Here is a 14756-nt window from a genome sequence, read left to right on the forward strand (position 1 = left end):
AAGTCAACTGTGTCATTCCAAGGGAGGGGGAGTTTACAAACTTATATTTGTGTCAGTTTTCTTGCATTCTATTTTGTTGTGTTTTAAAAATGCTTGATCCTATTTTCTAAATCTTTGTTTGCTTCCTTGAGGCAGGGGTCCCTTTATGTGGCCATGGCTGGCCTGGAAGTCACAGACCCATGCTTGCCTCTCCGTCTCTAGTGCTGGGATTAAAGGCTTGAGTCACTATACTGGGCCCCATTATCTGAAATTTTAATTTCCTTGAACGTGAAAAGAATTTTATACCACTGACTGCTAGATGCTGGGATTGTTGTGTCTCCCTGCCCCCACATTTGCTTCATTTTGCACCTGCGCTTTCTCGTCCTTCTCCGAGAGCGTGCTTCTGTACTGTCTCTGTCCACTAATTTTTAAGTGCATAGTTACTTACCCTTTGACAATTTCATACATGAATACAACATATTTTGATAATAACCACACTTCCTTCCAACTCTCCATAGACCCCCTGACGCTGTCTCCCTCCTTACTTACGCCCTTGTTTTTCCTCTCTGAAAATTAGTTTTTTATTACTTTAAAATATGCATGAGTTTGCCTGTGTCTTCATGTGAGTACAGGAGGCATTGGAGGTCAGAGAAAAGGCTGTTGCATGTAGCCCCACTTGGGTGCCCAGAAACAAACTTGGGTTCTCGCTAAAGGCAGTATAGGCTCCAACCACTGGGCCCTGTCTCTATTCCCATGCCCCCACCCAACCCCCACCTCCTTTTTGTTAACCTGCTCCAGGAAAATTTGTTCTTTCAGTATGTGCATGGCTGGAGGACTGTCCACTGGAAGGTGCACTATGGTAGATTTTGTATTAATTTTTGAGCCTCATACTTTTATACCCTTAAGGGTTTCTTCATGACATGTGCACATGATTCTTGGCATTTTGTATTGTTGTTGTTGTTTTGGTTTTGTGTGTGTGACTTAATAGATGGCTTTCTGAGTATTCTGGTGTAGTTTTCTAAGCATTGAACTCCTTGAGGGCAAATAGTATACAGCCATTTTGTATAACTCTTCATGTAATTTTTTACTTCTTGGCTCACTTTATATAAGCATGTGGCATGTGTGTGTGTGTGTGTGTGTGTGTGTGTGTGTGTGTACTTTCAAATTAGTTATTGTAGTCATCTGCAGCCTGCAGAAGTGTCTTATTTCACTGAGGAATGTTGTCATTTAATGCTGCATGTTGTGATAACCTTTTATATTGATGGCAGTTCTTTAGGAATAAAAAGTAATCACACCTTAACTCTTCAAATTTCAATCTTTGCATGAAGTGTTCAAACCAAACCATAGCATGCATGTGCCAATAAATTGTGACAAATATGTTATCATCATGCAGGGATCAAGTAGCTGACCTTAGGTTTTGAAGAACAGAACTGCAGAGTATCTTTTAGGTATCTGTAACATTTGAATGGCAGATTTAAATCCAATCTGCAGCATGGAGTGTTGGTGGTGGCGGGGAGGGAGCATATAGGACAAGTTAAAGTTAATAGTGACTCCAGACCTTCTCTGCTTCTTATCCCAATAGTTTTCACTAATTATGATGCCAGTCTCCAATTTTTGGCTGGATGAATTCTGCATGTCCTCAATGGGGTATTGTTTTTTTCCAAGTGTAAAACAGTCTGAGATCCCCCCAAAGTCACCAGGCTACTGCACAGGCCCCTGTTTTTGTTTGTTTTATTTTTACACCATTCCAGGGGCCACACAATGCAAATAGACAGGTTTTTATTGCTTACTTACTTGTTTTAACATTATCTTCTACTCCTTTCTGTAGGAAAATAACTTCTCTTTATTTTAAAACTTCTCTAAGTAAGTTTCTGGAAGTTATATTTTTCACCAATTACAATCTTCTTTTAAAAGGCAATATAGGAAATTATGAAAAGCTTGATTTATTTTACCTTTCGTTGCTGAACACATCAACTATATATAACATATATAACAATTGAAGCCTTTTAAACTGTTCCTATGAAGACAGCCGGTCCCTTGTGGGAGGACACCAGTTTAACTACAAAGAGATTACAAAGACCATTTGTGGGGATAAATAGTGTTGCTTGGTTCTCTGAAAGAAGCATAATTAACAAGGTTGTAAAACCCAACAGTCACCCTGTGTCCTTCCTGTGTAGCGTTTTTGAAACCTTTGGCTTGTATCTGGAGGGGGAGTCCAAGTCCCTGTCATTCTCTTGTGATTTGTCTCAGAGGATAGATACATCAGACTGACTTTAGTAAGCAGGGAAACATTCCTCCTTGTCTAGCTACTGGTCGTTTATTCTTCCCTTATAAAAAAGGAAGGAAGGACTGAAGGAAAGAGGGAGGGAGGGAGGGAGGGAGAGGAAGGAAAGAAAAGAAGAGAAAAGAAAGAAAGAAAGAAAGAAAGAAAGAAAGAAAGAAAGAAAGAAAGAAAGAAAGAAAGAGGAAGAAAGAAACCAAAGGACCGGCAATTTTCTCTTATGAATGTAAACCATAGGAAGATAAATAGCTCCTGGTGGAGCGGAAGGTCAAGTTCCAAGTTTTTCTTTCCTTTGCATTCAGAATAAGCAAATGGAAAGGCTGGCCAAACAGAGGAGTAGCAGGCATCTGATGGTTAAGCCCTCCCCCCCAGGACTTTTTATGTACATAAGCAGAAGTCACTAGAGCAGCTGCGCCGCATTAGTTCCAATAGTTTAACAGGCTGCTTTGCAGGGCTGACAAAAGCCGAGCGAGCGAGCTAGCACGGTGGCTTCCCTCCATGTTCCCGAGCCTCCGGAGCTCGTCAGTGATCTTTGGCTGGGGCTGGGGGAGGAGGGTGACGTTGAACAGGCTTCGGCGGGGGAGTGCGCTCGCCTGGTCTACACCCAGCAAGCCTGCACCGAGAGACTGAGGCAGGGGCGGAATGAACTGACAGCAGCTGGATCCGACCTGTTTCCCTGGACATTTTCCCCGGACTCGGATCAGGGACTCACTGGAAAGAGGCCAGGCAACCACGTTGTCCTGGATTGTGGCCAACTGTACAAAGTTGACCAGGAAAATGGCTCAGCAGACGACAAGCCCGGACACACTGACAGTCCCTGAAGTGGATAATCCGCATGTTCCAAACCCATGGCTCAACGAGGATCTTGTGAAATCCCTGCGGGAAAACCTGTTGCAGCAAGAAAAGTCCAAGACAGCGAGGAAATCCGCCTCTCCCAAGCTCTCGCCGGTGATTTCTCCCAGGAATTCCCCCAGGCTCCTGCGCAGGATGCTTCTGAGTAGCAACATCCCCAAGCAGAGGCGCTTCACAGTAGCACATACGTGGTAAGGTCTGCAGCAATCACTGAAATGTTAGCCATACCGGTTCAGGGGCTTTTTGCTCCTCCTGCGTATTTGGGGGGTGGGGTGGAAAGATCCTCACTCTGCTCCTGTGATTTATCGGAAGTAATCTCCCTTCATAGTATGTCCCTCCAATACCCAAGTCAGGGCAGGAATCCTAGAGGTGGCTAACAGGAGTGGTTGGGGTGGGTGGTTCTCAGAGCTTGGTCTCTATTGCAAGTTCTTACAAGAAAATCGGATTCCAGATGTCAAAAAAGAATGTAGGTTTACTCCCATACCTAAGTAGGTGGCTTTCTTTGATTTCTTAAGCTACTATCCTTGCCACGTTCTCCTAACTGGCTTTCCTGAGAGGACTAGAACGGAGGGGAGCATCATCAGACTTAGCTGTCTTCTGAGTGATACCCATAGGACCAGTAGTGTGTAAAGGTGTGTCCTCTGCTCTTACATTATTGCGTTCATAATCCTCACCATGTCTCTGAAGAAAGATGGAAGGGATTGGGGAGCCCTCCGGAAGTGACAGTCACTAACTAGTTGGTACTTTTACTGTGCTCCTTGAATTTGGGTGCTTTCGGTGTTTTGTATTTGCATTTTCTTTATGAATATTTGATCATCACTATAATGGATGACGTTCTTTTATGCATTTGTTTTCATGTATTTTTATATTTTTTTCCCTCCCTGGAGGACTTTGAACATTTTCTATAGAGTTTCCCAAAGCAAGCCAGTAGGTCTGAAATACCAAATCAGAGCAAAACAGAAATAAGACTCAAGTAAGAAACAGTAAGAAGTAGAGGGAATCCAGATCTAACTGGTGTGGCTGTACCCAGTCGTACATTAATATGACAGATGAGAGTCAACGAGAGAGCAAATAAAAGGCATGCCCCAGTCAGAGACATCAAAGACACGTCCAACTCCAGAATGTTAATTCTTAATAGCTAAATGACTAAAGAAGGGTTCCTATTGTCTTCAAGGTTTTAACTAAATGACAACATCTGTGGATCCCATTAGAGACAGTGATCATAGGAGGGGCAAGGCAAATGCTGGGGTTTTAAGGGTTAAAAGAAATGTATCTGGAAAATGATGAGTTCCCCCGAGAGAAAAGAAGATGTTGGGAAATGTATTCAGCAACAAGCAGTGGATGAGAGAAAGGCAGGGAGAGAAGACGGGGTTGGCTCAAGACCAGGCACCGAGGGTCAGGCAAGAAAACTGGCTTCAGTTCCCAAAGAAGCAGGGCCAGCCTTTGGGTGTCCTCTGTCTGCTTGCTTATTATATTTCCTAAGATTGCATGTGCTGCTGACAGGGTAAGCCTCACTCACCACTTGATTTCCATCTGGGTGAAGCAGCCTAGAGTTCAGCCCAAGGTTATCTGAGCTATTTGGGCACGTTGAGTATAAGGAAGGCAGGAAATCTCATGAGAACAGGGCTTCTTCTCAATCCATGGCACTTCCTCTCCTGGAACCGTTTGCAGACACCTCCAAGCAAGGGTTTCTGCTAGTATTCCTTTTTGGCCTCTCGGTTCTCAGCCAGATAAAGTGAAAGAAAACCATCAAATTGGATACGATACACGTGCTATCGATAGAACCTTAATTAACTCGGGGGCTGAAACCATCCCAGAGGGAATTAGAAATAGCATCCCCGTGTGTTCATTTCAGTTCAGTGAGCCCGAGGCTTTCATACACGCCACAGGTATCTTCCTTCTGACAACCATCTGTGCTTCAGATGGACCAAGCAGAGACAGAATTTCTTCAGTTATTTATTCATCATTTCACGTATGGACACAGTGTGTTTAAGTACACTCTGTGACATTTTAAAGGTATAATTCAAAGTGCACAAACCCAACTGGTATCTAACTATATTCACATCTCCTAGTTCTTCCTAAATCGTCAGCTACTTAAACACATGCTTTGCGTGGTCCTGCCTCGGAATGTTAGTCACTGCTGGTGGTGTCCCCACTTACAGAGCCTATAAATAGTATGCACTTAGCTTGAGTGTTTGTGTCTTATGTGCAATGGTTATGAAGTTGACTTGGTTCTAAGTCATTTACAGTCTAGTTGAAAAAAAATAATGTTGGAGGCTATCTGTTTCTTACAGAGCTCATTTCTCTATAACACACCTACCAGGTCTCAGTGGTTTGAGACAGTGAATGACATTTACTTGCCTCTGCCTTTTTGTGGAAGACAGCTGGCTTTACAGTGCTTAAGGATCCTACCGTCTTGTGGTTCTCTTGTTCAACACACAGAAACCCCAGGGTTGTTGTCAGCCAATGCTGAACAAGGGTAAATAATAAGAAAGATGGTAGGAGTGAGTGCTCCCAAGGTAAGCCTAGAAGTATGGAGGCCACTGAGGCTTGTTTGCCTCATCTAGAACTCAGCTCTAATTCCCCATCTAATTCCAAAAGAGATTTGGCTCAGCTCTGCTCCACGGAAAAAAAAGGTCAGACAGATCTGATGCGCAGTTATAGTTATATAGTATGCGAATGATGAACTGGTTTACTCTCTTTACCATAGTTGATCTTTGGTTGTTGTCAACCTCTGAAGTAAGGATCATACTAAAGCAATCCTTCTGTTAGATTTGGGGAGTGAAAAGACCTTGACTGAAAGTAAACTGGTCACTCAGCAGCCTAGGATGCCCTCAGCCTGAGCCTTTGCTGTTTTTGTTTTGTTTTGTTTTCTTTGTTATTGTTGTTCCTTTTTTGCCTTAATCAAGAGCTTTGGATTCACCCATGGAAGAGCCAGGGTCCTGTTCTACCCATCTTGGTACACCCATGCTTCCTGTTATGGTTGGCCAGTGATGAATATTCAATAACTATCTCATAACTAGAGCCACTGATCAGTATTTTAGTCGTCTGGTGCTTTTTCAAAAAGTCTTCTCTTTACTTCAACACCCCACTTTCACCTCCCCATTTCCCAAGCAGATCTTTATCCTGAAACTTCTTTGCATTTCCTAGTGTCCTTCCAAAGCCCTGGTACTGTGAGGCCTAAAAGGAGAGCTGCTAAGCTGTCAGAGACCAGACTGCTAAAGCTGAGGGCTCTGACTTCGCCAGCTGTGTGGTTTTAGATAACTTGCCTAACAATCACTTCCATTTCCCTGCTACCCAATTCCTCACGGCTAGTGCCTGGCTTTCTCCAGCACATTCATGTGTGAGTTAGAGTGTGTTTCATGGCGGTAGGTGGCCGCCGCGGAGCAGCGTCACTAATATTTTTATTTTCGTGTGTTAAGACCTACTCAGAGTTTTGCTCTACAGGAACTTTTAGGATAATGTTTACATTTCTAGATGGTGAACTTGTCACTTATTTGTGAGCAGACTGCATTAAATTTGTTTAAAGGTCCCATGAGCCCAAAGGATGACTTTTTTTTTTTTTTTAAGACTGGAATAGATGACAGGAGAAAGACAGTGCTGAGGGTGGGCGCCTCTCTCTGACCCAGTCTTTGCTCTCTGGGAGCTTCCTGAGCAGACATCATTTTGTCCTCTTCACATTTCTGAAGCACATTTGACTTCTGCTACTCAGCAACTGCTGCTGATAACTGCGTCACTAAACCAGAGTGGTGGTTCTTGGAACAGCCTGCTGTGTGATGGTCAGAGCTCACACATCTGTGTTTGACACATCTGTGCTTGCCGCTACTGTTTTATCTATAACACATTGCCGTTCCGTGACTCCACTGAGGAACTTCCTCATTACAGTCATGGGGTCAGATTTATAGGGCGTTCCCTATGACATCATCAGGGATTTCAAATCCGTGGAATCCCTAGTTTAAAAAAAAAAAAAAATCTAAACTTTTTATTTCAGAGTAACCAGTCAGGGAGTTTGTTTTTGGTTTTTTTGCATGTTTTAGTTTAGTTTTGGTTTCTCACTGAGTTTTAGCACATTTCCATTGTGTTGAGAAGAGTCATGAAGGGCAGGAGCTGTTGATTTCTGTCCTGGGGATCTAAAAAGTCAGCCTTTAGTCATGATTAAAGCACAAACCCATTGTTTTTTTTTTTTTTTTTATTTTTCATTTCATTGTACTTTTCAGACACGGTCATGCTGTGTAGCCATATCTGGCCTAGAACACATTACACAGCCCAGTGTGGCCTACAACTCACAATCTTTCTGATTCTCCCCACTGAGTACTAGACTTAGAGGCAACCATTCCCCCTTCTCTTTCTGATGAGGGTTAATAGTATTATGCCCACTTTTAAGTTATAACTTTTATATACATGCAGTATAAACCCAAAAAACCCGGCTCAGAGTCTTTTAAATGTCATCATTTTATCACTTTTGTATAAGGTCTTCCTACCTCATGATGCTAGAGACCAAACCCAGAGTCTCCCTGTATATGTAGCTCTCAAAGCTTATAAAAATGTATGTATGTTAAAAGCCAAATAAAGTTTTTCTAAGGCAAATAATCTGATGTTTTCCCTCCAGACTGAGGACGAGATGAGGAAGTTCTTTGTGATCCCTAACACATTCAGTATGTCCTGTGCTTCATGTACCCCAAGTGGGAGGAAATGTCACAGAGTCATAACAGTGACATTAAAGCTCCATGTATGCAAGATATGCTTTTAATTACAAGATGTGGGAAGGTAGAAGTACTTACAGCATCTTTAAACAATAACATGTTTCCTTTAGGCTCAAGATTTGAATCATCAACACTGCCTCTTTCAAAGTCTTTTATGAAATACTATAGCTTTGTAAGGAGTTAGATGGTATAGGCATATTTATTTATTCATTTTCTTCATGAGGTATATAATAATTCCCAAGTAAAATTAACAACTTATTCCTTAGTCATCTTTTCTTCAGCAACTGAATTTCTTTTTTAAAAAAAGCTTATTATTTTTATTTTATGTACATCGATGTTTTTCCTGCATGTATGTCTGTATGAAGGTATTGGATCTCCAAAATTTGAGTTACAGACAGTTTTGAGTTGCCATATGGGTGCTGGGAATTGAACCCAGGTTCTCTGGAAGAGCAGTCAGTGAGACTTTGCTCCAGCCTGTGAACTTGTTTTGAGAGTGAGGTATAAACTATGAATGTTATTCAAGTCACAGGAGAGGGAAGAAATTGTCACCTATAAAGAAAATATCCTGGCTGTAGTCTGTAAGGCTGCTTTGTCCAGCTGTTTTGAATGTAGGATCACCTGGTACTCTGTTTCAGGTGGTCTGGCTCGATCAAACCACATTAGTCTGGAAGGAATCCACATCTTTTCATTTTCTGTGGAAACAAAAATAGAAATCCTTTTCCCCAGTAACTTGTCCTTGAACTTAAATTTTGGAGTCAAAGCATTTTTTTTTAATTTAATTTATTATTTTACATGTCGATCCCAGTTCCCTCTCCTTCCCTCCCTCCTTCCCTCCCTCCTTGCCTCCCTTTTACCCTCTCTGCCCTCTCACATGCACCCTAACCACCCTCCCCTCCCATCCCCCCACCCCAATTCCATATGTAGGGGAATGCCATCCAGTTGGGGTCATGTAGATCTGACAGATCATGTGAAGTAGGGACTAAGGCTTCTCTCCTGTCTCTAGATTAAGGCAGTTATCCCTCCATGGGGGATGTTTTCGCAAAGTTCTTTTGTGCACCAGGGATACATCCTGGCTCCACTGTCTGAGGTCCCTTAGACTGCTCAGTCCTTCTGGCTGAGACCCTTATTCAGGGGGTCTGAGTCAGTCCCATGCTGGCTTCCCAGCTATCAGTCTGGTGGCCCGCCCATTAGCTCCTCCTTGTTCAGGTAAGCTGTCTCTATGTGTTTCTGTCGCCTGGTCTTGTCCACTCCATCTGCATCTGGGTTCTACTTCGACTCAGTGTTTATATATGGGTGTTTGCTCCTGTTTCCAACAGGCATTAGTTGAGGGCTCCATGGATAAGTTAGTTGTTGATCTCACTTTCCGGGAAGGGCATTTATGAATCCCCCATGACAGCGCCCCTTACCAGCAGGAAGTAGTTTGGAAAGAACGACGCCCAAATTCCCAAATATTGTCTATAAATGTTTGTTTTCATTTAAATGGACTTGGTTATATAAAATAAATGAATAAATAAAAAAGAGAAAATATCCTTGCTTTTAGAATGTGGACACTAAATACACCTCAGCAGGGCTTTTGAAAGCTCTTACTTAGTGACTGTATTGGAGGACTCTGGACTTGCTCTTGTACTTAGCCTTCAGGCTCTTGTTATCTCCTTTCCTCTCCTGCCCTTCCGTCCCCTCCTCTCCCCTCCCTCCTCCTGCCTTTTCTGTGGTAGAGATATCAAAAGACAAGCATTACTGTTGCTCTCCTTGCAGATAGGAACTCAAGTGAAGAACGATGATACCAGACAGTGTCTAGGGAGAATCATCGGGGGAGTATATTAAGCACTATGGACACATTTGAAGGTGTAGACAGCCCAGATGTCAGCATGGCCATGGTGTTCTCTTAGTGGGCAGCCTGAAAGTGTCGTTAGCTTTTGAAGTGAACATGAAAGTTGTTATCTGCTTTCATTAAAAGCAGAAGACTTCAGAAGGACATGTCTCTTACAGAACAAGTTAAGTGACCCATACTATTTGCTACATTACAAAAATCAAAATATGACAATTATTTACTGAGGAAGAAAGTATGAACTGATGGACCCAGCTCTTACTACTCTATGTACTTCCTGTGGCCATTGGCATTTATCTTAGTGAAGATAAGGACCTCACTTTCACTGGCTGAAGCTGTTGCTATTGATGGTGAATATGCTTTCAAACAAAAGTATGGTCTTGAAAATACAGAAGAAAGGTTGAATGAATGAGAAGAATTTCTTTTTAAAGTTGAACCTTGAAGGTCATTTAAATAATTAATTGTAGGTTTAATGTTTTCAATTTTTTTTTTCAAATAAAAAGCTCCTGTGACTTTAGATAACAAGATGAGAGATTAATGTCAACACTTTTTCCCCTTTTAGGCAAGAAGTTACCCTTTGTTTTTTGTTTGTTTTTTTTTTTTTTTTTTTTTGTAGCTGCTTCAGGAAGAAGCTAATCATCAGGAAAACAAAACTATGGTTCTTACAAATAGTTTTCCTTTTGAAAGGAAGCCATGCTTTGAAAGCTGTTGCTGACTTAGTGTAGTGAAAGCCAAGGCTTGTGGGCCACTTGATATTTGATTTTAGTCATTCAACCTTTTTAGTTATAGGATCTCTAATTCAAAAGTCACATGGCTCTAAAGATAGATATTTGATTATTGGCAAGCTAAAAAGCCTTACTAAATCTACATACTGATTTTACACTTTTAAATAATTAAAAGCAAGCCCCAAGGGTGTGAGTGGGCAAGCCTGGCACCCCGAGCGCCATCCCATAAATCTACGTAAAGGCAGAGAAAGCCAAATCCAGAGTGTTGACCTCTGTCCCTCACATGTGTGCTGTGACATGTGCACCCACATACATGTTAAACAATGAGGCATAGGAAAATATCACACAGCCACAATCATTCAGCTATCCCGCAATGAAGTCAGGGGGTGACAGTTTGAGTCCAGGTCTTTCTGCCTTGTCATCATTTGTTATTTCTTTTGGTATCACCACTCTTTGGACTGTCAAATTATATTCACATTAATTTCCTTCCCATGTATGTATTCTGAGAATATTACAAAAATAAGGATTTTAAAAAAAATGGTAGTTAGTTAATAAAAAGGTATCTGACTTTATTTGTTATGCATGCGGTTTGTAGGAAAGTCAGGCTCCTTTATTTCTGATTAAAAAAAAAATGTGTGTAGCTAGAGATAAAGGACTTCAGGATAAAGGCATTCTGATTCACAGTGGTTTTAAAATACCACTGGCTCGAACACAAAACCAATCAGAATAATTTTATTCTGAATGATTCAGAGAAAAGGGCACAAAAAGCTTAAGGTATAAGGAGAAAGATCAAGTTAGAAATCTATTAAGGTTTGGTTCACTTGTTCCGTGGTTCTCGAAAAGCCAGCTGGGAAGGATGGTCCACTGACTCAAGTTACTAAGCAACAGAGCAGCAAACTGCTTGGTAACCAGATCTGGCCTGAGTCACAGCCTGACTGCATGTGACTGGGTGGCTGGACAAAACCAAGGCCCATCCTACCTCAAAACAATTCCTCCCATTCATCTGCCAGAACTTCCTGCCAAGTCTTTCCGTCACAGAGCATCCCTTGTCACAAAATTATGTTTGTTTTTAAAGTGAAAATAACCTCTCAATCCAGAAACAAATATTACTGTTTTGTCTTTAAAGCAGTTTTTTTTAACTATAAGATTATGATTAGTTGGTTTAATGTAAGTGAAATGTAAGCTTTAGTGGGAAGAAAGAAAGTAAACAGATTTGGGCTGACGACAGACTCTTATGTTTTCGTGAACAAGAATAGACCCTGCCATAGTGATCTTCTTTTACCTGCTGAGGGTTCCCTTCAATTCCCAGACACAGTTTGGTGTCCTCTGTCTTTCTATTTTCCCCATAACTTCTGCTACAGTTGTGAGTATTGACTATGTAGATGGATGGTCCCTGAAAAGATTAACCCTCAGCATGCATCAGTTCATTTTACATCCATTGTGAAAACCAAGTACCACCTGTTTATGCTCTGTAGACATTTGTGGTTTGATCAACTGGAGATCAGGCAGGCCATCACTGTACCTCTTACACTGAATATTCGGAGGGATCCATACTCTTCCAGCCTGTAAGGCTGGGTGACATTGTGTCGGATCTTCATGGCGGCAGGAAGTTTTAGACTAAATGATTAACCATTCATATGGACTTTGTCTCTAAGAGTGTGTGTATATTTCCAGTTTATGCATACCTGTGTCAGTATAGATTGACTTCAGTAGGTACAAATAAATCTACAAATGATAGTATCATAGTAACTGGTCAAGTGCATGCATGTTAATATTGATTTCATCTTTGAAAGTAATTTTTGCCTGATACATTCCTGAAAAAAATCCCTACATAAATATATTTATGAATCTTGGGAAATTACTTAATGACTAGCTTGTTCAGCTCTGATGACTAATCCTTATCTCTTAGAATTCATACCAGTTAAATTATACACCAGGACCTAAGCTTATAAAAGAAATGCCAAGAGTTTGAGGAGGAATTTGAAAGAGCAGCCTCCATAGTTCCTTTTTTTAGGGTGACAATTTGGAGACATTTGAACTGGCAGCTACTGAGCCCACTTCTACAGCATGTTTCATGACAACTAAAATGCAATAACGGAATATACTTTTGAAGAGGTTTATCATAGAAATATGATTTTAGCACAAATACTTTGCCCTTGTTCAATATATATTCATTTTAAGCCAACAAATTTCCTTTCGATTACCTTCATGAGATAGCCCTGGGATCAAATTAGCTATTATTAGAACAAAGTAGCTTCCTCTTTATATAATTATCAGCAGGGTACATCTCTTTTCATTTTCATGCATACCTTATTTTATATTTATGTTTACAATGGTGAGCATAAGTAGTTGACCTAAAGCCAGTTACTTTCTGGGTAACAGGTTGCATCGTTTGTCATTTTTACATTTTACCTTCTTTTGTTTACAGTATTTGTTTCCCTTTGCCTGATTCTACTCAGTGGTTTTTTTTTTTTTTTTTTTATGACTGTCTGTTGAGTGAGTGCCAAATAGAACAGCCTATGATTTATGGGTTGTAATAACTAAAACATATATGAATTAGAGGCTGATGACGCACAAGGCAGGCGTTTATGGCTCTTTTCTGAATAGATCCCTGCTTACTTTAATAAAGGCTCTTACTAAAAACAATGACATTGCCACTGATGCTATGACCAGTTCCATTTCACCACTATGGTCTAACATTCATCTACATTCACATTTAATATTTCAGCAGATTTATATTCTTGTCTAAAAGTCCTTATGATTGAAAAAAGTTTTTGTATCATTGCTGTAAACCGGAAACAAACGAGTCATCATTCATTGATATAATTGAAAAATACATTAGAAAGACAGGATAGATTCTTATTTACATAGACACTAAGAAAACCTCAGAGCTTGACGTCTGTTCTCTGTTCAAAGTGGCATTTAGTAGGTAATACAGACATATGAAAAACTATTTGGATCTGTCTCCTTAAGGCAATAGAAATAACTGAAAAGGATTTGGAAAGGAAGTAACTTTCCTGTTATTTAATTCACCATTTTAAAATTCAATAATCCACATCAGCTATGCCTAAACCTATCTTGTTGTGACTAAAGCCATCTAATGTACAAATCTAATGGTCCCTGCAACGTTTATACATTTAGTATAAGAAGAGGGGTTTGACAGGGTCTCTTTGGGCCTTAATCACTCTGTTGGATGTTACCTTACTGAGCTTGGACTGGGTAATTCTGAGTCCTCAGCCAAAGCATAGCATTGGAACTCCACTTCTCAATTCTGTAATGGTTGATTTCCAACCTAGGCTTTGCATGGATGGCATGAAACCTAGACCAGTTTCTTGAGGAATGCTATGTTAACAGTGGCTTCTGCTTTCTATAGACAAAGGACATACATGGATTTCCTTTAAAAGGTAGAACCTCCAAGCAAATCAGTTACAGATGAGGTAGGAAATAACCATTTTCTTTATCTCTGTAACCTGTGGAGGCCTTATTTCTAGAACATAGTATTCAGAAGCTTGCCATAGCTACACAGTTATCATTGCCCAAGTAAAAAGGAAAGCTTGTGGACCCTGTTCAAGAAGAATGTTAAATTTTTCCCGCTGGCAACAACAGAATATTTATCTGAGCATGGGATCCCTTGCCACTCTGTTGGGCATGCCTCTGAAGTATCCTTACACATACAATAAGGTTGAAGTGTGGTCCCAAAAGGCCAAGCTTTAAGACAGAAGCAACTAAAGCCATCTTTTCAAAAAGCTTATCTTAGAGGGACATCTTGACTCATCACTTACCTCCCTTTCTCAGTGAGGATAATGTCCATTGGAGTTGATACAAGGAAAGTGAGCAGGGTACCAGCTATCAAAGGCCAAGAAGAGCATTACCCAGCATTCACCTTTAGGGGTTTTTTGGAAGTGAACAATAGCATAGGTAAATAAATTAGAAGCAGCATCGTTTTTGGCACTTGAAATCACTTATTGCTCTACCAGTACCAGCCATGGCAATGTATTACTAGCATCTGTTGTCTGTAGCCATGAATTCTTCCTAAATTCACTTCATTTAACAGGTTCTGTCAGAGTCCTCTTCAGCCTCTGTTGGCCTCATCCCCAGCACCTAAAATTACAATGTCCCCAATGCTGTCATTAGGTCTTTAACCATATTTAGTTGTGCTTTCTATACCATAAACATTTGACCTCTGACCACACAAATGTAACAAAATCTGATGCACCAACATCATGTCCCTCACTCCAATTCCAGATGAGTCCTCAGGGTTTTTCTTCTTTGGGGAATCCACTCTTGCCTTAAGTTTGCGTATGCAAAAGCAAGCTTGATGCTTCCCCCCCTTTTTTTTTTAATTTTTTTTATTTTCCTGTTCATAGGGCCACTATTTCCCCAAGGAG

At 40.8% G+C, this 14756-nt stretch overlaps 1 protein-coding gene across 2 annotated transcripts in view; it reads left to right on the forward strand.

The window, feature by feature from the left end:
- The window catches only part of Pde4d (phosphodiesterase 4D), a 792225-nt gene that overhangs the window by 133312 nt on the left and 644157 nt on the right, over positions 1–14756 (forward strand). The window contains exon 1 of one of the 2 annotated variants that reach the window (XM_051182907.1): positions 2782–3303. The exons of the other annotated variant lie outside the window; for it this stretch is intronic. Within the exon in view, the coding sequence (XP_051038864.1) occupies positions 3038–3303 (266 nt within the window). The 5' untranslated portion in view covers positions 2782–3037. Of the gene's footprint in view, positions 1–2781; positions 3304–14756 lie in introns of those variants that run through there. 2 annotated transcript variants of the gene reach the window in all.

Source organism: Phodopus roborovskii, unplaced genomic scaffold (genome assembly GCF_943737965.1).
Source record: "Phodopus roborovskii unplaced genomic scaffold, PHOROB, whole genome shotgun sequence".
Taxonomy (NCBI): Eukaryota; Metazoa; Chordata; class Mammalia; order Rodentia; family Cricetidae; genus Phodopus; species Phodopus roborovskii.